Source organism: Taudactylus pleione, unplaced genomic scaffold, assembly GCF_031769625.1.
Source record: "Taudactylus pleione unplaced genomic scaffold, aTauple2 ptg000367l, whole genome shotgun sequence".
Lineage (NCBI taxonomy): Eukaryota > Metazoa > Chordata > Amphibia > Anura > Myobatrachidae > Taudactylus > Taudactylus pleione.
Window position 1 is genome coordinate 2,109,146 of NW_028284768.1, and position 25,851 is coordinate 2,134,996.

Consider the following 25,851-nt stretch of genomic DNA (forward strand, 5'->3'; position numbering starts at 1 on the left):
AGCCAGCTTCATGCTCCAAGCACTGACAGGTGTCTTCCCCCAATCTTCCCATCTCTGCCCCCCTACCGCCCCCATCTCTCTCATTTCACTGTAAGTGGGTTGGCCAGCATGTGCTTCCACAAGGTGTGGGGGGGGGAGTCCCGCAGGTGAATTTGGATCCAGGTGCTGCCAGGATGCCGTGCTGCTTGTGTCTGTGAGGAGAGTGGGGACATACTGTATGACTGTCTAGCAGCCACTGAGAGCTCTGAGGGGAAATGGCCTCCAACTGTGGAGGCAGAATTCACGCTGTTTATATTATAGGTCACGAGAGCACAGAGAAATCTTTACATTTAATTGAAGTCTCGGTAGCTAGAAGCCTGCCCAACACTGACTTACAGAATCAGCCACAAGAGGCTCCGAGCGGCTCCCTGCATGTTTTATACAACCTTTACCACAGCATGTACAGCTTGCAAACAAACAGTCAAAATTTGCAATATGTGGTGAAAATGGTGAAGGGGAATGAGGTGGGGTGTCAGGCATTGAGAATAAAGGTTTAGTCTGCTGTAGACACTCTCTTTGCCAAGGCTGTGGCGATATTGTACATATCGAATTGGGTATGGGATGCCGCAGGTCAGAATACCGACAGCGGCATCCCGACAGTGACTAACCCTTGCTTTCCCTCCCCGATGCCTAACCTTAAACCCCCCCTCCCCTAGTGCATAAACCTATCCTCCCCCTTCTTGCACCCTAAACCTAACCCTATACCCCTTTAGTGCCTAACCCTCCCCCTAACCCCCGATGCGCTGTCGGGATTCCAGCGCCGGTATTTTGACCGTCGGCATCCCACACGCTGGGAGGCCGACTACATCCCAATGCTTATGTGTCATTCTTAAATGCTGCCATGTTGTGTCACATGCACTGCCATTGTTGTGTACCTGTTATCTAGAAGGTGTAACTTTACCCAAATGCAGGGTACGTTTACACGCAGGCGGCGCACCGATGGGTCGCATTCTGTCCGACATTTGTACAAAGTCACTTTGCAGAGGTAAGACCTGGGGGAGGTCCAGAGTCTCCTCTCGCCACCCTTATTCTCAGGACATTACTTTGCTGATCTCAGGCAGGTTTACATTTATTTACCGCTTCTCTCATTGTATCCAGTAAAAGTTTCTCTCAAGGATGGAATCATTCTCCGAAATACACTAGCTTTTCATTCTCAGATGTTAAATTAGGCTTTCAAATTGTTGGTACAGGAGACCTGCTTCACCCCCTCTCCCTTCCCTTCTCTCATACTGTGTTACCTTTTTCCATGATTGTCTTACATACGTATGGGATACATGCCCTCCTAATTTTTCAGATATGTTCCGTTCTTTTTTTTATTTTTTTTTATGGTTTGTGTATCTCTTTATTGTATGGCGTATATACACTCATGGTATTGTGATGCACTTGTATGTGTATGGTTATCTTTTGCAATATTTCACGAAAATAAAAAAATATTTAAAAATAAAAAAATCATAATTATTTGAAGCTTTTCCGAACGAAAGCCTCACAATATTCTTTATGCCATTTTAAAATGCTTTGTTTATGAATGTCCATGACAAACTTCATGGTCTACCCTTCGCCTTCATACCTTTTATTAAACTACCTATCATAAAAAGTGTGACAATAAAGTAGGACGTGGATTAGGAGATTTTGTAAACCAAGGTCAGATATTAATCATGTGCTTTGTCACCAAAATGATATTACATGGACTCTTAATGAAAAATACACAGGGGTATATTTACTAAGCAGTGTTAGGAGAAGTGAAAAGTGAAGAGTGAAAAAGTGATAAGGTACCAGCCAATCAGCTCCCAACTGTCATTTTTCAAACACAGCTTGTGAGATGGCAGTTGGGAGCTGATTGGCTGGTACCTTATCACTTTTCACTTCTCTTAACACTGCTTAGTAAATAGACCCCGCAGGGTGGATACAAGATGCACATAAACGTATATTCTGGAGAGTAACCAGGGTGTCAAACATGATGCAAAAGCACAGGTCCAGCCCTAAGCAGCAATTACACAATACGTATTCACGGCAGTGCAGTCACCTCTTTCATTGGTTGTATGGAGGAGTTCTTCTGCTCCCTGGCCTGGGAAGGATCACTTAGCAATCTGAGGGGGGAAAAAACAACAACAAAACATTTCGGCAAAGAAGACAGGAGAAAGGAAAAAAAAAAAAAAAAAAAAAAAGACATTAAGCAGGTCTTGCTCATAAAAATACTTGGCCACAGAGAGGCCGATCTCCAAACAGTTTGTACAGTTGGGATCAGAGACTGAAGCGTGAAACTATTTTGATTATGGCTTGGATTCTAAACAATTAGGTCACAGGATGATGCAGGGCAGAACAGGGGATGAGATCTGTACCCAGGATGGCCTGAGAGGTTACTTTAGCACAAGGATTGCGATTTAATGCAGGGGTTATAAAAGGGAACAAATCCCAGAATGACTTGGGAATCAAGGCTACTTAAATGAACAGCCCCACTGGCAGCTTGTTATAGTCAAATACATTGTGCATAGCAGATGACCAAGGTATAATATCACAGGACCATCACATTAATAAAAACATGGGGCTCCACTCTAAGTGAGGTGTCGTTTAAAAGTGGTAAAAAAACAAAACAAAAAACAACATGCTGCAGTACCTCCTCCCTGCCTATAGGGGCAACATACAATTTGCCTATAGAAAGCATTTTGTCTGCAGATGTTAAGGAAAGTTCCAAAACAGATCAATTACAGTGATCTTCAATTATCTGTGAAATACATTCTAACCAATGAGTCAATTATATACATTTTTTTATAATTAAGTTAATTTATTGAGGAAAAGTGGTTTAATATCTACTATATTCTGTATCATTCTTCCCTATATACTAATAAATGGTAATAAACAGATTACAGTATAAATCACAGAAAGCGCATAACCCATTCATTCCTATGGATATAGATGATTGAACATTTTTTCGACATCCTTAAAAGATTGTCCTTCTCCGTGGTTTAACCGATCAGCTCCTAAAACCTACATTCATTTTGTACACAAAATACTATTTTGCCACCACAGCTACAGTAATGGCAGTGTTCTGCCATCTTGCCTGACAAATTCATTGGGCAACAAGAACTTATAGCTCTTCCACGCTCCCAGAGAGAGTGTATATACTACACAACAGGCTGCATGACTACCAATACCACTAAGAAATGGCTAAGCAAGATGGAGATTCACTGTGGTAAGTGATATACATACAGGTTTTCACGGTAATAGGTAAAACCGATGAAAGGCAGCTGGTTCCCTGCAAACGCTTTTGGAATAGGAAACGTCTCCACATCGCCTTTGTCAACTTCAATGTCATCAAAGTTACTGCTGTCAATGTCGCTGCTTAATTCGGGAACCACAGGGGCAGCCGCTATAAACAACAAAAAAATGTATGTGATACAAACATCTATACTATTAGATAGTGTTCATTTAAGCACCCTGCACCTGTCATAGCCTGTGCACTTCCTCTTTCCTGCCAGGGGTGTCGCTCTCTCCTCTGGTGCTTCTAGCACACACAGCTGATGCAACAAACTGCTGAGATGCATACCAGTTGTGACAGGAGCAGGGTGCTAGAATGAACACAAATATGTGTGTGTATATATATATATATATATATATATATATATATATATATACACATACACAGCAGACAGATTCAATGGGGTATCTTAGATAAAGCTTGTACTATTACAGCATTTAATGAATCAACACATTCTGTCAGTGATACCAATAACATTTAAAGCAGTTATGATGCTGTGCACATGTGCCCGGCTACAGGTGTGGATGGTAGAAATATTGTACGAATATCATGCATCGGTCAGACAGAGCCTTCCCCGGACACACTTCAATCTAGGTGCAGCGTATGAATCACGCAGAAATACACCACAAACAAGCAGGACTCTCATAAGCACTGCATAGTAGGGGCATTGTATAACATTTAAATATATCTGTGACTCCTAACAAACTCCTTATTCACAGAGTGAGGGGAAATCATACATTCCTCTGCTAGGACTGGAGATCTAAATCAACAAGACGCAATAGAAATACTCAAAAAAAAAAAAGAACATATAGCAAAAAGGTTTATATTCGAGTCATATAAAATAAGTGTCTGAATGTTATATAGACTATACACACACTATATAAAATAAACATCATGTGTGAGCTATATACACATCATATATATATATATATATATATATATATATATATAAATAAATACACACACACACATATATATATATATATATACATACGTATATCCATACATACACTAGAATATTAACATTATACAATCACACACATACAGACAGTAATGACGCAAATAAATACTACACATAGAGACACCTGATATCCTCCAGCAGTTAAATAGTAATGCAGTTTATCTAACACGTGACTATATACTGGTAATACATATACTAGATATGCAGAAATATTGTATCACACCGTTACATGAGAAATATATTACAACTGATTAGAAAAAGAGCCACAACCCAATGCACTTACTTTCTCTGATATTGTCCCAGGTCCACTGGTCATTCTTAAAGAAAGCGTGCTGTTTAATCTCCTCTATACCGTTCCTCCCGAGTCGCACCTCCCTGTACATAGCAGAGGAATCAGGAGTTACATCAGAAACACACAGAGCCGTCTTTGCATACAGTAACCCTTTCTACCAAGGTGCGAAAAGCTGCTCTGCAATTGCCGCAAAGCCGTCTTCATTGCAACCACCAGTCCATTCAGTAGGGATCACTGGGTATCGCAATGTGCGTCTAATATCCCGCTGTAGAGGCAGTGAGGAAATCAAGAACACACACCACACACAGAAAAAGAAAAGAAAACAGTTTGAGGCAGTTAGAATGCCACGTGTGGACTGAAAACGTTTTCATGCCGATCCTGCGTTCTAGGGGAAGTTCAGCGAGCGCCGGCCAGCATTTTAAATTAAAAAAAGGATCCTTTCAAAGAGGACTGCCAAGCACCATGACAAAGGATGCATATGGGAGATTAGGATAGCTGTGCCAACACTCATTAACCCCTTTGTAGCTTGACTGCTCTCCCATCCTACGCAGACCTGGGAAAGGCTACCAGTCCTATAAAGGAAAACGTAGAGAAATTCTCACTGTACTGTGAGAGATAGTAACTGATTACTGACTACTGTACGGCGGTGTTGGGTGTGAGAGCCCAGCCAAGCACAAATATTTAGGTTGGCCAAGAAACCCTCTCAGAAGGGGCTGTAGAACAGGACCCTCAGTTAGCCGAGAGGTACAAGGTGTGTTGGTAACACACAGACACTTCTTGTGCTGTGAAATGCTTAGTGCGTATATTAGGATAATTCAGCGATTGATCCATTTGCTGGGATACTCAGATATAGCTGAAGACACTAAATTTGGGTAAGAGACAGGAAATCTATTAAAGAAATTTCTGCTCAGAGAAAAATATTTACTCACTTTAGTTAATGTTAATAGTGTATTAATATACAGGTCTAGAGCCAAAAAAATGATTCATTGTAATCAGCCGAGATATTACGGGGGTCCTGGGCTGACAAACAGGGTTCAATTTATATGAGGCAGAAGAGACTTTTAATTGCCTAAATCACTTAGTGATTCGTAAAGCACACATAACATTATTTTATATATCATGGTTTAATCCGCAATCGCACAGACACACACAATTGTACAACCGGTAATATTTATAATCAATCATTTTAAATTGCAGGTCACTAGCTAACCTAAACTTTGTAAACAATAGACATATACAGGACTTTAATATAGACAGACAATGTCTGCGTTAACTATATGTTCCTATTTAATCTCTATAGCCTGGTGATTGACAGTTTAGGCAACAAGATATGGTTTTGCATAGGCTTACTAATGATCATCACTGGAGAACTGCAAATCTACAAACAATACATTAGGTGACTAAATAGCTAACAGAAGACTCTCAGGTCACATCAATCCGCCATTAACACATCATTCCCTATTCTCATTACAGCTTATGATCATACACATCTCACACCTTTAACGGCAGCAAATCAGATCAGCATTACCAAAGGATCATCCTCTCAAGATAGGACCATGTATCACAGAAGATAAACGCCAATACAAGATAGGACCATGTAACAGAAGATAAGCGCCAATACAATATAGGACCATGTAACACAGAAAATAAACGCCAATACAAGATAGGACCATGTAACACAGGAAATAAACCCCAATACAAGATAGGACCATGTAACACAGAAAATAAACCCCAATCACAAGATAGGACCATGTAACAAAGAAAATAAACGCCAATACAAGAAAGGACCATGTAACACAGAAGATAAACGCCAATACAAGATAGGAGGACCATGTAACAGAAGATAAGCGCCAAAACAAGATAGGACCATGTAACACAGAAAATAAACGCCAATACAAGATAGGACCATGTACCACAGAAGATAAACGTCAATACAAGATAGGACCATGTAACACAGAAAATAAACCCCAATACAAGATAGGACCATGTAACACAGAAAATAAACGCCAATACAAGATAGGACCATGTAACACAGAAGATAAACCCCAATACAAAATAGGACCATGTAACACAGAAAATAAACCCAATACAAGATAGGACCATGTAAAACAGAAAATAAACGCCAATACAAGATATGACCATGTAACACAGAAAATAAACCCCAATCACAAGATAGGACCATGTAACAAAGAAAATAAACGCCAATACAAGATAGGAGGACCATGTAACACAGAAAATAAACCCCAATACAAGATAGGACCATGTAACACAGAAAATAAACCCCAATCACAAGATAGGACCATGTAACAAAGAAAATAAACGCCAATACAAGATAGGACCATGTAACACAGAAGATAAACGCCAATACAAGATAGGACCATGTAACAGAAGATAAACGCCAATACAAGATAGGACCATGTAACACAGAAAATAAACCCCAATACAAGATAGGACCATGTAACACAGAAGATAAACGCCAATACAAGATAAGACCATGTAACAGAAGATAAACGCCAATACAAGATAGGACCATGTAACACAGAAGATAAACGCCAATACAAGATAGGACCATGTAACACAGAAGATAAACGCCAATACAAGATAGGACCATGTAACACAGAAAATAAACGCAATACAAGATAGGACCATGTAACACAGAAAATAAACGCAATACAAGATAGGACCATGTAACACAGAAAATAAACCCCAATACAAGATAGGACCATGTACCACAGAAGATAAACGTCAATACAAGATAGGACCATGTAACACAGAAAATAAACCCCAATACAAGATAGGACCATGTACCACAGAAAATAAACCCCAATCACAAGATAGGACCATGTAACAAAGAAAATAAACGCCAATACAAGATAGGACCATGTAACACAGAAGATAAACGCCAATACAAGAAAGGACCATGTAACACAGAAGATAAACGCCAATACAAGATAGGAGGACCATGTAACAGAAGATAAGCGCCAATACAAGATAGGACCATGTAACACAGAAAATAAACGCCAATACAAGATAGGACCATGTACCACAGAAGATAAACGTCAATACAAGATAGGACCATGTAACACAGAAAATAAACCCCAATACAAGATAGGACCATGTAACACAGAAGATAAACGCCAATACAAGATAGGACCATGTAACAGAAGATAAACGCCAATACAAGATAGGACCATGTAACACAGAAGATAAACGCCAATACAAGATAGGACCATGTAACACAGAAGTTAAACGCCAATACAAGATAGGACCATGTAACACAGAAAATAAACGCAATACAAGATAGGACCATGTAACACAGAAGATAAACGCCAATACAAGATAGGACCATGTACCACAGAAGATAAACGTCAATACAAGATAGGACCATGTAACAGAAAATAAACCCCAATACAAGATAGGACCATGTACCACAGAAGATAAACGCCAATACAAGATAGGACCATGTAACACAGAAGATAAACGCCAATACAAGATAGGACCATGTAACACAGAAAATAAACGCCAATACAAGATAGGACCATGTACCACAGAAGATAAACGCCAATACAAGATATGACCATGTAACACAGAAAATAAACCCCAATACAAGATAGGACCATGTAACACAGAAAATAAACGCCAATACAAGATAGGAGGACCATGTAACAGAAAATAAACGCCAATACAAGATAGGACCATGTAACACAGAAAATAAACGCCAATACAAGATAGGACCATGTAACACAGAAAATAAACGCCAATACAAGAAAGGAGGAACATGTAACAGAAGACAAACGCCAATACAAGATAGGACCATGTACCACAGAATATAAACGCCAATACAAGATAGGACCATGTAACACAGAAAATAAACGCCAATACAAGATAGGACCATGTAACACAGAAAATAAATGCCAATACAAGAAAGGAGGAACATGTAACAGAAGACAAACGCCAATACAAGATATGACAATGTAACACAGAAAATAAACGCCAATACAAGATAGGACCATGTAACACAGAAAATAAACGCCAATACAAGAAAGGAGGAACATGTAACAGAAGACAAACGCCAATACAAGATATGACAATGTAACACAGAAAATAAACGCCAATACAAGATAGGACCATGTAACACAGAAAATAAACCCCAATACAAGATAGGACCCATGTAACACAGAAAATAAACCCCAATACAAGATAGGGCCATGTAACACAGAAGGACCATGTAACAGTAGATAAACCCCAATACAAGATAGGACCATGTAACACAGAAAATAAACCCCAATACAAGATAGGACCATGTAACACAGAAAATAAACGCCAATACAAGATAGGACCATGTAACACAGAAAATAAACCCCAATACAAGATAGGACCATGTACCACAGAAGATAAACGCCAATACAAGATAGGACCATGTAACAGAAGATAAACGCCAATACAAGATAGGACCATGTAACACAGAAGATAAACGCCAATACAAGATAGGACCATGTAACACAGAAAATAAACGCAATACAAGATAGGACCATGTAACACAGAAGATAAGCGCCAATACAAGATATGACCATGTAACACAGAAAATAAACCCCAATACAAGATAGGACCATGTACCACAGAAGATAAACGTCAATACAAGATAGGACCATGTAACACAGAAAATAAACCCCAATACAAGATAGGACCATGTACCACAGAAGATAAACGCCAATACAAGATAGGACCATGTAACACAGAAGATAAACGCCAATACAAGATAGGACCATGTAACACAGAAAATAAACGCCAATACAAGATAGGACCATGTAACACAGAAGATAAACGCCAATACAAGATAGGACCATGTAACACAGAAAATAAACGCCAATACAAGATATGACCATGTAACACAGAAAATAAACCCCAATACAAGATAGGAGGACCATGTAACAGAAGATAAGCGCCAATACAAGATAGGACCATGTAACACAGAAGATAAACCCCAATATGCTGCATCCACAAAAGCACCGGGAAAGTTGCACAGCTTCTGTCAACATATAGGCATGCAGAAGTATAGTCCCCTTTAAAAAAGGCTTTTAACCACATTTGCACAATTTAATATAATGGTTTGTACATGGGAGCCGGCAACATGTACTAAATACATTTTGCTTTATCTTTCTGCCAAACATCTGTGTTTTTCACTAAAGCCTTTATATTATTTAGGCAGAGTTGTATAAAAACTAGGTATCATAAGTTGAATAGTATGTGGGGTGCCCTGATTTGTAGAAAGTTGCCAGGTTAGGAGGACAGTGTTTCTCTAAAAGAATAGACAGAGAGGGGATGATGGACTTGCTATACGGTGTAGATTGGTGGATCACGTCACAGGGTCAATGATGTCACAGTCTCACAAATAACTGTATTCTCCGCTTAAGTTTACAGATCACTGAGCAGTGGTTGTACCAAAGGGAAGCAAAAAACAAAATAAAAAAGCTAACTACTTCATACTAATAATCATATAAAAGCACAAAGAATAAAACTATTTAAAGCGGAAGGACAATATGTAAAAAACTGAAGGCAATAAAAAAAGGCCTTAATCCCTTTAAAAGAGAATAATGATGATGACACCGGCGAAAGGCCCCCCAACATGATCTAGCTATGTATATTTTTTTAAAAACTGAATAAATCTACACAATTATATACGTACTGTATTTTGTTGTCATAAAAAAAAATAATAATAATTAAGCAGGAGACAGCAGCGAAAGTACAGGGGCCTAAGCAACTAAGGTATGGTGGCCAGCGGCGCAGAGACTGAGGTACCCCAGTCTCTACCTTTTGGAGGGTCCCAGGTCAGCTACTGAGGGGGCAGCTCATAGCGCAGCACGTAGTATTTTACAAAGATTTTTTTAGAGGGTGCGAAGCCACGCCCCACGGATTTGGCCACGCCTCCTCTGTACCCAGGCCCTGCGGATGTCTCAACGGCTCTAAAGGATGGTTAACAGAGTCCATACTTTCATTCCTGATTTGTTCCACGTATATCTCTCTGCACATATTTTCATTTTATATACTTTTATTTAAAGTTTTTGATCCAATTCATATTATATTTGCTCAGATACTTTTATGACCTCCAAAATATCTTTACCGCCTCATTTTTCTAACGGTCCTCCTCTTAATCCCCTCCTCTCCTTCTTTAATTACAATGCAAACTAATATTACTTTTATATTCGCCATCCTGGCTTCCTCATTCCACATTCATATTCCACTCACATCTGTAGTCCTAGTAGTACACACATCAGCCATATACTACTATTCGTGATATTGTCTCCACTACACCCCAGCTTCTCCATTGCATCTTCCATTATCATGCTTGTTGTACTGGCTATGACTACATGTACTTTTTCTCCTTAGCCTCCACTCCAGTATTAGTTGTGCACCCTCGCACTCCTCTTCCTCTTCAACAACCACCAAAAGGAACCCAGCACCAATACAGCTGTCTGCTAACAGGACACCGAGACTCCACCCACAGCATCAAAACAGCTCATTATGTAGACATTCTAGGTGGAAGGCACCATTCTGACTGAATCGGTATGATAAGCCGGCGGCTGAAAATCCGACAGTCGAAGGCCGCCTGGTTCAGAATCCCGACAGGGGTAGGTAAGAGTTCTAACCTCCAAAACCCTCCCCCTTGGGGTGCCTAACCCTAACCGTCCCAGGGGGTGCCTAACCCTAACCCCCCTTTCCCGCACAATAAACCTAACCCTCCCGGGGGGTGCCTTTCCCTAACCTCCCCCTAGCCTAACCCTAACTATCCCTGGGGGTCCCTAACCCTAACCTCCCCCCAGGGGTGCCTAATCCTAACCCCCCCTTTGCCCGAGACAGAGCAGTGACTTACCCGTACGGACGATCAGTATTCCTGCTCTTCGAGATGCCGATGTTGGTATCCTGTTCATTTTCGGGATATCGGCATATTGCCGGGCGGCGGTATAACGAAGCCCGGCATTCCGTCCGCCGGCAATATGACTACATCCCGTTCTGACAGCATACACCAAAAATAACCATAACCAAGCGCAGTTGTGCATCTCTCCCTTCTAAACACTACCTGTCTGTCAAGAAGGCACAGATGAGGTTCTTTGCGTGTTTGGAAATTTCTACATCTTCTGGAAAGTTTAAGGAGTTCTTGTGATCCATGATTTTACTATAGGTGCCCACCAGGGAGTCGGCATAAAACGGAGTGTCCCCTGAAGGAAACAAAAAGATGCATACAAAATGAATAAAACTAAAAACAGTAATCAATGAGTTTACAAAACAAAATGTAAACACCACAAAGGCATTTTTAATAAAAAAGTTATTATATTTCTATGGTCGGCTCAGAATTAAAGATCACCTTTACCCAATTTCCATTAGAGGCAGTCATTTTAATTTTTTTTGGTGTTGATTATTTTTGTTTTTTGGGATTTTTATTTTTAAATTGCTTTCAAATATTCCCCTTCCAGCCCCAATTCAAGCTTCTCACACCAATCCTCTCCCATTTCCATCTCTGACCTCATCTCCCTTCACACGCCCGCCCACTTTGTTCCACAAATGCACGCCAGCTCTCCTGCCAACTGCTTACTTTCTCCCACTCCAAGATTTTGCCCGTGCTGCTCCCCACCTCTGGAATCCTCTCCCTATCAGACTCCCTACCTCTCTACAAAACGTCAAGCGGGTTCTCAAGATCCACTTCTTCATCAAAACCATCCAGCTCTTATCCTTACCCACTGCTCCATGCTTCTTGCTCACTGTCTACCCCATCAGTGTCTCCCCCTGTGTCTGCCCATCCCATTTAGAATGTAAGCTCCCATGGGCAAGGCCCTCTTCCCTCATGTGCTTCTCCTTCCCTTACTTATACTATCATCATCTACTCCATACTCCCTACCGCAGCAACTAACACGTGGTTGCTGCTGCCCTGCTGCTTATTTGAGTATCAATGATGCAGCAATGTTTATACACCATGTCCTTTTGCTGGAATGTTTGGTACTATAAGTCACTGTTTTCTTATTCTGCTCATTCTGTTTCGGTTTAGGTACTTTGATCTGCGCTGTGGACCACTTGTGGCACCATTTAAATAAAGGATAATATTAATAATAAAATATTCCTGCAAGCTGTTAATACATCCTAGTTTGAGATACTGGAGTAAAAGAAAAAAGAAAATTCAATGTTATTAGAATGGTATCTTAATCTGATGACACACTGCTCACACTATAATAATGTTCTTAAAGTAGCTTTTTTTTTTTTTTTCATAAAGGATAGATCAACAAGGTGATGAAACAATTCCTAAAAGAGGATTTTTTTTTTTTTTTTGTGAAATTGCTGCCCAAGGACCCAAACACGCAGCCCTTCCTCAGCAACGTGACCAAAACCAAGTGTGGACTGCACAGGTAGTCTCCATGAATGGAGGAAAAAAAAGAGCTCGTTCTTAACCAATCTCTCAACAGGTAGCATGTGTGTGTGTTCCTGAGTTTTTATTGACCAATTTCAGGCAGAAGCTCTATAACAAGTTTGAGTAGTTGTTCTAGTAAGTTATAGTACCCAGCATAATGATCTTAATTAAACAAACATTTTTAAGTGAAACTATTCATTACTGATGCTCTCCATCCTAATCTTCCGAGCCATTGTGCCGGAATGGGATTGCCTAACCCTAACCTGTCCCTGGGTGTGCCTAACCCTAACCCTCCCCCCTAGGTGCGCCTTACCCTAACCACCCCCACCCCCCGAAAGCCTAACCCCGCTAACTGCCCTAAACCTAACCCTCCCCCCCCAGCGGCTAACCGGATGGACGCCCCAATCGTACATCCTTCGGGCACGCGTCGTACTGGATTCCGACGTTGGGATTATGATAGGCGTCTATCAAAAATCATCATTTAGATCATTTATCCCTTTGTTTTTGTTCATTATATATATTTGTTTATACTATTTCTCCTATGGTCTCTCATTAATAAATTTTTTATAAAATTCTATATAAAGCCGCGTATCCACTTGCCGATTAAACAGAGCAATTGAACGATTACGACATCGTAATCGTTCAATCGCTCATTAACCGTGTATAAATCGGGCATCGCAATGTTGGAAACGACCAGCGATGCGCGCTCCCGCTGGTCGTTTCCGACATCAATCATCGCCTGAACATGCTGGTCAATCTGCCGATAACGACAGATTGGGCACGTTCAGGGATGAGGGAGGGTGCCTGCACTGAACGACATACCATTCAGTGTGGGCACCTACAGGATGGGGTAACGACTGAACGATTACGTTATCGTAATCGTTCAAATGTTCCTCAGTCGGCAAGTGGATACGTACCTTAACTCTTTATCATTATTTTCGCAAACAGATGTTTTAGAGAGATTTTACTTTATTATACCTAAGTAACTTTGTTCACCTAATCAGGTAATGTTTAACAGGTGTATGCTATTAGTACTGACAATATATTTTGATACACATTGCTATTTAAATTAAGTCCTTCTGGACGACCCCACACCTTGACAAATACTACCGGGGAGGCGTCGAAACACGTAGGTCCCTGGCTTCATTCACTAATTCCACTCTGCCATTGGCGCTGCAGAGAATCCTGCTTCTCAGCTCCAACCACAAAGTTTTATTTGATTTTCATCTACATACACCGCACTGGTAGCACCATTCAGCTTGTCCTAACATCGGAGGCTATTCCAGACTACACTAGCACCAGCCACCTCGGAGTCATCAGGCAGCGCAGTTTAAATGCTACACTCCCCTACGGTGGGTAGAGCGGGAACGGTTGCCATCCGCAGGATTTGGCTGCATAGTCTGTGCAGGCTGTAAAGTATACAGCACGGAGGGGACTGCACCTAACAATCTAAATGGGTACTCTGTTACAGTACTTACTAATTCCCCTTATACGTTTTTAAGGGATACCAGCGGAGCTCATCATTTTCATTATGCTCATGTGGAACTTGGGACCTTATAACAATAAGTGGGACTGCATTTGGTTATCTGCAAATTCAGTGCAATTAGTTATATGTAATCAAATACCTGTATATACCCAATATGTGTGTCTTTTATTGTCTTTTAACATTATTTAAATACTTTGTGTTTTGTCAATAAATTACTTGCTCTTAACAGAAAGATGAAGTGAACCATTGTTTTTGTCTTTCTCCCATTCGTGAGCTGTCACTTTTATAATCACTTCTCAAGAATACTCTAAAGTAAAAAGAAATGATCGGCTTGCAGTCTCCCGAGTAACGGAAACACTCTGTACAAGCTGAATATGGGAAACCTAGCTAACCAGCTTTTCTTTGTCATTGAGCTTTTTGACTAACGTCTAAGGGATCTTGTGTGTAATATTACCTCTGTATGATGGCATGAGGAGAAACAACCCTCAGTGTCTATGCAGTTATTTGCCAATACTTTGGAAGGTGCTGCCTAACTCCACTTCATGGTCAACAAACTACAGTACAGCCCTTACCTACGATGAGCGGGGGCGTAAACAGTAATATTGTGCAATACAAGATTCCCTCGCTCCCCCAACGTCATTGGCTAAAAGAAAATGCTAATCACTCACCAACCAGCATTTCAAACAAGAAGACTCCCACAGACCACCAGTCACACTCCCGTCCGTAGTAGCCGTCTCCTCCTTGAGATTTCAGGACTTCGGGCGATATGTAGTCTGGAGTTCCGACAGCCGTGTCACACCGCACCATACCTGTCTAGGAGAGCGTAATACATCAGAAAAACAGCATGAACGCGCGTGTATTATATATATAACATAGGTTTACTAAATTTGGAGGAGAATCCAAATGCATTCAATATCGCATTGCAAATGAGCAATGAGTAGTAGAGGAATTGTATTTTGGGGGACAGTGGGAAATGCTTTCTGTTAGGCTGAAATCATACTAGAAGTTACGTTTTTTCCTCCAGATCAACACAATTAGAATTTATGAAAGGCCGGACAGTCTCTAAGGCTTAATACATAGATCCCCTAGTTGGCAAACTTGAGAAAAGACAGAGAGAAAGTGGATGGAGATGGGGTCTATGTACTAAGCCTTGGCAAGAGGCTCCTAACTGTCATCTTTCAAACACAGCCTGTAAAGTGACAGTTTGGAGCTGATTGGTTGATACTTTACCTCCAATCCACTTTATCTTTCTCAAAGGCTTAGGACATAGACCCCAAAGTACCAACCAATCAGATCCTGTCATTTTTCAAACACAGCCTGTAAAGTACAACAACAACAAAGAAATACCCAGCAACAAGGAAACACTAATTAGTACACTCAGGTGGTGAGCAGCAGCCTTCACAGTGAGTGCTGCCACCACTCTCCAAAAAGGAAGTATAAATGTAGAAAAAAAAGGTGGAAAATCACTGTGAGCACATAAAACTCAACCAATATAGTTAGATAATAATATTTAATTCAATAATCTAAAAAATGTCAGCAATGTAATAATAAAACTATAAATATAAAATGCAGTCACATATATATGGTCATCATTTAGCGGCTATCACACATAGAAATAACATGTAGGTATATATCCAAGTCTGCAATGATTAGAGGCAAATTGTGTAAAAAGCAGCAGGAAATAAAATGTAACCATGTACGTTCCTAAATGGCAACAATAAACCTCCAGTAGCTATATTAAAGATACATAATATCCAGTGAACGGAGAGTCAGATTATGAGAGCCAATGCCTGCAAAGTAAAAAAAACGTAGCTGAAGATCACTAATGACAGCACCTCTAGTAACGTGAATACATAATGATTTCTCACACAAAAGGACTGGAGATAATCCAAACTGTATAGACTGTATATGTAATTCATGCGCAGGTCTAATCACCAACCGTACGATGACAGATCAGCATGGCGCAGCAGGTACAGCTATGTCAGCACAGTGGAACCGCTGCTCCTGCCAGCTATGGTGTAGCTGTGTGTGTCAGCTTCACCACATATATGTGACTGCATTTAATATTTATAGTTTTATTATTACATTCCTGACATTTTTTAGATTATGAATTATTATTGTGTAACTATATTGGTTGAGTTTTATGTGCTTGCAGCGCTTTTCCACCTTTTTTTCTACATTATACAGCCAGTAAAGTGATAGTTAGGAGCCGATTGGTTGGTACACTTTAGCGCTCCCCAAGGATTAGTACATAAACTCCTATATAACCCATAGATGTCACTAATAAATGAACAAATGAGTAATTCAGGAAAAGCATGGTTGATGCACAGAAAAGTACTTTTTGTTGTATGCATGATGAAGGAGAGAGAAGAGGGGGTAAGGCCTAAAATTTTAGCTCCTATAGCACAAATCTTGCAACATTAATACAAATGTACAGAACCTATTTAATCATTTATTTGTATTTTGCACATTTAAAGTGGGGCAAAACATTGAAGTAGATAGGAGTTAACCTGTAGCCAATCCATCAGATCGTTTGAACAATCATAGTGCTGAACCGGGATACAGTCAGTATCCCAGCGGCCGCGATGCTGGCGCTGATATTACCAATGCCGGAACCCCGACTGCCGGGATTCCGAAGGCAAGTAGCAGGGTGGTGGTGGTGGTGGTGGGGGGGGGGTGGGTTAGGCACTTGGGGGAGGGTTAGGGTTAGGCACTTGGGGGAGGGTTAGGGCTAGGCACTAAGGGGGGAGGGTTAAGTTTAGGCTGCTGGCAAAGAAGGTTAGGTTCAGGCACCAAACAGGGAGGGTTAGTGTAGAGAGAGTGAAATCATAACGAACAACAAGTGTCGGTATGCTAACCCTGTCGGGATGCCGGTGTCGGGATTCTGACAGTCGGGATCCCAACCCTGCTAAACCACGGTCCCTAAATATTCTCCATTTCTATGCCAACATATGCACAAAGTAATATAACAAATAAAGGGAACGGGTTTCCTGGGTTGCCGTTTGTATATAGTATGGATTTAGTTGTACAATACAATGTCACAATGTATAAAGGTCAGTGTAACATTGTATAACGGTTATATACAATGACCCAGTGCATCATCTGGGTAATTGTAAGTATAACCATTTATATTTAGGTATGACTCCGTCCATGTCAGTTCGTCAAAATTGTCAGGAACCACAGTGCCAACGGCAACAGGGTTTATTTTTGGGCACGTAATTCCTCCATAAATATCCTCATGCCAAGGATATCTTTCTAGGGAGGCTAATCTTTCCCAGGATCAAATCATATACTGGAAATAGTATCTGACATGACATATTGTAAAAATAAATGACAATGTATCTAGAAGATAGAAATGATCCTTTATCATTTATGAGCCATTCATATCTAACATTGTTCTAATGTCTTTAGTAACAAGGGACATTGCCTGGTGATGGATGAGATTAAAGAACTATAGGGAGAGTGTTCAGTACATAGACCCGATTTAATCCCTTCTAATTACAGTATTAATATCTCCGACAATTTTGTGGTAAACTCTAACGGTATTTTGGCAAAATCATACTTAAGTTTATAATGCAGTCGTGTCTAGAGTTTGTAGATCCTAAAACTCCAGTTGCAGAGATGCCTTTGTTATAAACTTCCATAATGCCGTCTATGTCTCCTCCTTTTCAGACTACCATCACCCACAGAGCCACAGGAGGCCTTAGGTGTAGTACATGGGCATCTTTGCAGCTTGTTACACTCCGCAAAAGGAAGATTTGTGCAAAAATCTACATGCAATTTTTTTAAATAATTTTTGAAAAACATTCAGCATTTTACGAGCGCTACTAAAGCAATTTCCATTCTTGCCATGTCACAAACACCAATATATCTCACATCATTTAACATACCCACCACGTAAACCCACCATTACGTGTTAATCGCTATGTAAACAAAAATGTATCTTAACCACAATGGATTAGAAGTAGGGATGGCCATCGACAGTTTGCAACCAAGTGCCATCGATGGCATCCAATTTTGTGGGGGAAGGGATGGCATCCAATTTTGTGGGGGGAGGGGGGGCATCAACAGTGCCGGCCCGTTGGCTGAGGCCTGGGCATGCACAGCACTCGACCATCAATCATAGATGGTTTTCTACCGATGGTTTAATTCCAAATGCCCATCGGTTCCACAGGGCATCATTAATTAGAGTAGAGACACACTATTCTATCATCCTTTTTTTTCAGTTATTATGAATAAACTAAACCCATAACTTTGAGATTAAATAAACTATACATACAAGCTTTTACCTCACATACATAGAATACAGTACCGTTTGTTAATAACATAATATACTTACCGTCACAAAGTCTTTCCCTTCTCATTCTGAATTTACTTATGTTTGATATATGTATCGCTATATACTATTCACAGGCACACCCTGGCAGATATACTAGTCACGGGACTTTCATAGACAATTATGTGGCACATATAACTCCTACCAGTCACTTGCACATACACCTGCTCTACCTTTATATAGTACAAATAGATAATCATATAAACGTCGCAGCTACACACTTTTTTCTCCGTGAAGAACACTAAGGCCGAAACGCGTTGGTGACCAACCACTCACCCTTTACCAACAAGGTACAACGAGGTCCTGACCTCCGGAGTCAGAGCCGCTCATGCTGAACCGCACACCCGCTCTCCCACCAACCAGGCACGTTCGCCAGGCCCAGGCCACTGGTAGCCACTGCAGCCCCACACAGTATACAATAGGGAAGCCGGCTGCCTTAATACCGGCAGCCGGCTTCCCGACTGTCATATCCCGGGCATCTAGATGTAGACGCCTGACATTTCCCCCGACGCCGGGAGACCGGTGTCCGGCATCCCGGTCGAAGGGATGCCGTGCGCCGCCAGCGGACAGCCGCGGGGAGGGGGGTTTAGGTCACCCGGGGGGATTTAGGATTAGGCACCCACCCGGGAGGGTTAGGGTTAGGCTATGGGGAGGGAAGGTTAGGGTTAGGCACCCCCGGGGGGGACTTAGGGTTAGGCACCCCCCCGGGGGACTTAGGTTTAGGCAGCGGGGAAGGGGGGGTTAGGGTTAGGCACTTAGAGGTGGAATTAGAGTTAGGCACCCCTAAGGAGGGTTAGGGTTAGGTGGTTAGGTTAGTCAATACTTACCTATCGATGATCGGGATTTCCAGTGCTGTCGGGCTTCCGCTGCCGGGAACTCTGCTTTGGTCGGCCAGGCGGTATTTCATACCGATTCCCCCCACATCGGGAGGACACAGAATGCATCCTAGACCGCCATCCACACCAGCGGCGATTCGACGCCCGCCACACGCAGAGGTGGGTCACTCACCACCTGACCTCCAGCCGCACCCACCTCCGAACCTAACCTTGCTGACGTTTCTGCAACATCTGGGTTCCAGCCACCGAACCAGCAGACAAAGGCAAGACAAAGAAGGGCACACATCCACGCCCACCACACGAGCAACCTACCGGTAGGTATACCAAAGAGCTAGAGACACTGCATCTCACTACTACCGAGCGGGACACCGCTGACATGAACTTCCTATCACAGACCCCACTCTCTCAGGCGGCTCCTGAAGACTGTAGACCATAGGTCCAGCAGGGATAACGTGCTGGTCAAGAACCGCACGGCAAGGAGCCCCGTGAAAGGGTCTACCCACCTTCCCACCGGAGCCCAGCCCAACACAGCTCTCTCACCAAACCTCATCCATTCCCCTCCCCACTCAACCACCTCCCACCCCTCTGGACCATATCGGAGCAGCATTGTGCCTCTCAATTAAACTATTTGGCCCCAGCATTTTGTGTCTGTCATTTCTCACAGCACTACATACCATCACCTCCTCACACAGACACCACTCCCTCCCACCACATCTAGCATCCATAAGAAGAGCGCACCTGGTACTCCTGTAAGAAGGTGCAGTACTTCACGCTACCCCCTCCCCGCACACCTGCAACATACTCACTCCCCTACTCTCCCAACCCCACCAAACCACCCACCACCCACCCCAACTTCCATACGCACCGCACCCCCCTCCCCATTTCTTCCAACCCTCCCACCGCACATCACCTCCACATTCCCCCCCAATCAGACCACACCACAGATGTGCACAATCCATCCCAACCAACTGCAATCATATAAACGTAAATGCACATGGCAAATCAAAGGGACACCACCACTTACAGTATAAGGAAAGATTGCACACAAATGTGAAACTTCATTAAAGTGAATATATTCTCAAACATATCCTCAATTACAAACTGACAATCAGGTCAACATAAATGAAGTTATTGCACCTACACACAGATATTGTATCAACTACTGGTCTCCATTAAACCTCCTCTCTTCATGTCTACTTTCCTTCCAAGGGGCATATTCAATTAGGTGCGAAGTCTTTTCGCCGACATCGCTGGGTTTCCATGCAGAAAAATTATTGTGCTGGTCCCCGCTTATCCCCGTATTCAATTAGAAATCAGTGAAAACGGGACCCGGCGAAACGCAAACAGGCGAAAAGAGCTGTCAGATTTGGGGAAATCAGTCTGACACCCCAAAAGATGCACTGACATTGGGGATCACTATAGATACCTCCAAATAGGCCTACTGAAAGTATTTGGGGTACTTAAATTATCTTAATAGCTGCTAATTAGCGTCTTTGCAAATGTGATGAAGAATAGCATTTATCAGGTTTTTTTTGCAGAAACTAAGTAGTCCCAGCAAATTTGGGGTACACGAACATGGGTGCAAGCATATTTTAAAGTTGCTATGGTGAAGTTTTTAAAAAACTTAAAAGATCCACCTGCCGCAAGCACCTGAAATTTTACAAACACCTGGGGCATATGTGGGGGGCCCCCTGGAGTCTATTTCGCTAGTTTTTAAGTTTGTCCACCAACTTTGTACTTTTTCGCTTCCTTTTTCAAAGTAATTTTTTGGGGTGTTCTTAAGAATTTAACTTTTGACACAGTTTACCTTTGGGGGGCTGAACCAAGGGTGCAGGGTGATTTCCGCAAGTTTGCACCCCAAAACCCCAATTCTGCATTTTTTTTATGACTGCTTTCATAGGCTAATCTTTTTCGCCTATTCCAATGCATTGACTTTCCGCACCGGCGAAAAGTCTTTGGAATTGAATAAGGTGATAAGTTTTCACCTGGCGATATGACGTTACCGGCGAAACTGTTCCGCAAAAACTCATTCTTGGCACCTAACTGAATATGCCCCCATGTCTCCTTAGAACTCCCAAGTATCAATCTTTCCCATAAATCTATTCCCATATCAATATCTCAGTCATATAACCTCTGTATGTGCTTAAAATATCAGTCACTCTACTCGTAGATCTCAGCATTAAAATCTCAGCTCAGACTATTGATCGCAATCCTGATCTATCACTCCATTCACAAAACCCTGTAGACTTGTTTACCAATACTACCCATGTAGGTCATCTCAGTGTAACTTCCTTCCTAGATTACAAATCCATTGTCCCTAATGGTAGCCAGAGAGAGGACAAGAGGAGAAAGTGGTAACATTGGGTAAGGGAAAAACACCTGCTTCCTTCCAGAGGCTGCAGTAAGAGTGAGATAGAGTGTAGGGGGCTGAGCCTGTTGTTATAGAGCCCAGACCTGCGCTACCAGCATTAGCCCACTTGTATGGCATGGTCCCCGTGTGGATGATTATTGCGTGTTGCTTATCGCATGTGGCTGCACAGGTTCATAGTGTATGGGCCTACAGAAGCAGTGCCATACAATACCACTGCATATGTGCCAGGATGCATGCATCAAAGCAGGCTTGGAGCAGTGGCAACACAGCACTGCACATTCGGTCACGCAACTTGTCTGCAGTGGTTTAAGAACGCTAAGCACGTGATCCTTATGTAATCAGGAGCGTGCAACACTGACACCCTTCACTGCGGCGTTTAAAATTTAACAATGGAACGCGCCCGATTTCTCATAAATTACAGCAAGGTTCCAGTACAAAGGATTATACTGGCAAAAGCAAGATCAATTGCAATGCTATAAAGCACGTAATGTTGCATGTATTTTTTGATGAAATTGGGTAGGGTTCAAGTGCGAGATCAATATTTGTCTACTGTGACCCTAGCAAACCTTCTCAACTTTTTAGATGACATGCCAACAATGCATCCTGTGTGTTCACCCCTAGGCAGCTGCCACTTGCCTACGGCCCAGCTTCACAACCGGCACCTCTGGCGGCAAACTCTAGCTGTAAAACATGTTCCTCCTACCATGCAGCAAGAAAGGCACGCAGGTAATCCAATGGTCCCATACTGCAACCAGAGAGAACCACACAAGCATGTAATGTACTTACGTCATTTTGTTGCATGCTATTCATTATATTTATATCACTGCAGAACCACTGTGGCGCCATTTATAAAGAATAATAAAAGCATTATCGTACTTCAGAGTACAGGCAGAGGACAGATGGAGTGTTATACAAAACTCTAAATAAAGAAATATATATATAAATATATAAAAAAAACATAGCCCATTATTTCTTCATCCTCCTCAACACGACACTTGGCAGCACTGCCCCTACTCCAGACACCTACTGAAACTTTCTTCAATACAAACCCGCTCATTCAGACAAACAAGAGCTTGTGCATGGGATATTGACATTGGAACTTCCTCCGTCTTAGCTAAATAAATGCTTTTGTTTCTCAAGACAACCAATATCCACTGCTTATCTTGAACAGCTAACCGCACTGTTGGCGTATGGAAGGACGCTGCCAGACCAAACGTCAATAAAACCCTAACAGAGTGCCAGGAAGTGTTTATCCCTCGCTAGTAAAACATGCGGTGGGACGTCTCGCCGGGCCCTATAAAAACCTTTAGCACCTTGTTAAATGGCACTAGGCTAAATTTCAGTGTTCAGGTTTTTCATGAAAAATTCATTCCTTTCCCACAAAGTTTTTTCTCTTTACCTTTTTTCTTTAAATCAATCATCTAATTGATTGGTAGATTAGAACATATGGGCGTTAAAGGAACAAAATACAAAAGGCAATAAATAATTTTACGCAAGTGTACCTTAATAAAACAATAAATACCGTACGCAAGAACGGACACGCTCCGACATGTCCACTATTATGCTACACAAACAAGAGAGAACAGCCAAGGATGAATAATATGAGGGAAGTTCCCTAATCGCCCGTTACATGGGGAAGAAGCGAGACATGATACTAAATGCATAGTTATTAACCCATGAGTGTCGTCTTTTTAGGTAATAGGTCGTACTCAACCAATCTGGCTGAAACAGTCATTGCCCAATTTATTCTATGAACAGTTTTTTTAGGGAGATGTACTAAGCTTTGGAGAGGGATAAAGTACCAACCAATCAGCTCCTGTCATTTTACAGACTGTTTTCAAAAAATGACAGTAGCTAATTGGTTGGTACTCTCTCCACTTTATCTCTCCAAGGCTTAATACATCTCCCCCTATATCTTTTGCAGCATGGAAAGGATTGTAATTTTTTTTCTTGGCTGTCCAACAAATCCTTACCTCCTTTTCAAAATCTCTCTGGACGACAAACAAGTATGGCTGCCAGTCATACACACGCACACAACCACACTTACAACATAGCAAGTGGTGTGACAGATTGAAGAGAATGAGAGAAGGGGTGGTGGGTGGGGGAAGTAGTTGCTTTCTGTATACGGGCAGCATAGACTCATGCCCATAGCCATTTATGATGCACTAACGATTTGTTAGTTTCCCCATGAGTACAATAAATCAAAACGCTATACTGCCCGTGGGGTCCAAAATACCCTGCACATACAAGTGTTTATTTTATACATTGTACCAGGCTTGGCCAACCTGTAGCTCTCCAGCTGCAGTGGAACAAGTCCCAGCATGCTTTACAGGCTGATCAGTGGGAGGGTATGATGGGACTTGTAGTTTCACAATGGCTGGAGAGCCACAGGTTGGCCAGGCCTGCCTTATACTGTAGAGCCAGAATGCATGCTTATTTTGAGGTAAAATAAATAATAAAATCTGTTAAGGGTCATTTGTCACATGAGCTTCATCACATTTTAGGACTAAAGGTGCATACATACGGGACGATATATCGTTACGATATGAACGATAACAATATAGTTCAACAATACATCGTTCATATCTGTAATTTTTTATTCAGTAAACGACCAACGGTGCGCGTTCCCGCATGAACGATAACGATATCTATGATCGTCCATACATGCAGACCAATCTGGACGATATCGCCAACTTTGCCTGTTCAGAGATGTGGCAGGATGACTCACTGAAAGATATCTTTGAACGATATCTTTGAAAGATATCTTTTGAAAGATACCTTTCAAGTCGTTGGTGGTACAGATCGTACGGTGTGTATGCACTTTTAGTGATGACTAGATAATTGTTACTTATGCCCTGTAGAAACACATATTTGAAAGGGTTCTATAATGGTGTGGTATATGGAGAGAGATAAAATAAACATGATTGGACACGCTAGATCACAAACATTTTCCCAACGACCGCACACCTCAGACCTGATCTACTTCCTACTGTTATCTAAGCCACAACTGTATCACTCCACAAGTGTAAACAATAACCTCTCTCATAGAGACACTGCTCGTAGAAAAGCAGCACATCACTGTGCCTCAGTAGCACACATTTATGACAGAATTCAGGAAATGTCCAAATTACTTCATAATTCAAAGGACTGGACATTAGTCCTCACCAAAGAACTTGAACAGGACTTACTTGAGCAGCCACTTCAGAATCCGGCACAGTAGACATAGCAGCCCTGACCCTGTAGCACTTCCTGCCAGTGCAATTCGCTGTTCAACACATGCCTTCTTTCCAAAATGAACCACTCGTATAGTGACAGTAGCCATCATGGTTCAAGTGTTTTATTCACTTACATGTTTATTAATTAAAATAATTCAAATTAAACAACATATTCTGAACTAACATCTCTACTTTCTCTTACAGTATTATATTGTATGTGGTTATATCATTGTGCCACCACTAGCTGGCGCTGATAGGAGCACCAGACTTCTGCAGCTCCCCAGAACAGGCAGCTCCACACTTCCCACAAAGCCATCCTTAGGATATTCTAGTATTCCGCTTCATTCCACACGTATATTCTGCTCCTATATGGCAACATCTAAGTGAACAGGAAAACGGGCTGGAACACTCTGTACTGTGTCCGCAAATCCCAAGGAGCAGAACAGTCACTGTGACTTGTTCAGGAAGAATTTAATAAGGATCACTGGCATCGCTGACTGTAATGTTTACAAACTGAGCTCTGTGACAATAGTGATTATTTACTAGGGAAATGCAGAACGTGTAAGGATGCAGCAACTACTCTGCAATTAGCATTCATCACTGGAGTGCAAGCTGCACAAAAGAAAGTAACTGGTTGCTACGGGTTACTGCACATTTTGCT

At 41.8% G+C, this 25,851-nt stretch overlaps 1 protein-coding gene across 5 annotated transcripts in view; it reads right to left on the reverse strand.

Moving 5' to 3' along the window:
- Window positions 1-25,851, reverse strand: part of ROCK2 (Rho associated coiled-coil containing protein kinase 2) — a 179,335-nt gene that overhangs the window by 32,647 nt on the left and 120,837 nt on the right. For all 5 annotated transcript variants that reach the window (XM_088444609.1, XM_088444608.1, XM_088444605.1 and 2 more), the window contains exons 6-10: window positions 15,101-15,245; window positions 11,627-11,765; window positions 4,540-4,631; window positions 3,247-3,406; window positions 2,063-2,126 (exon numbers count right to left, since the gene is read on the reverse strand). In XM_088444609.1, the coding sequence (XP_088300735.1) occupies window positions 2,063-2,126; window positions 3,247-3,406; window positions 4,540-4,631; window positions 11,627-11,765; window positions 15,101-15,245 (600 nt within the window). The remainder of the gene's footprint in view (window positions 1-2,062; window positions 2,127-3,246; window positions 3,407-4,539; window positions 4,632-11,626; window positions 11,766-15,100; window positions 15,246-25,851) is intronic.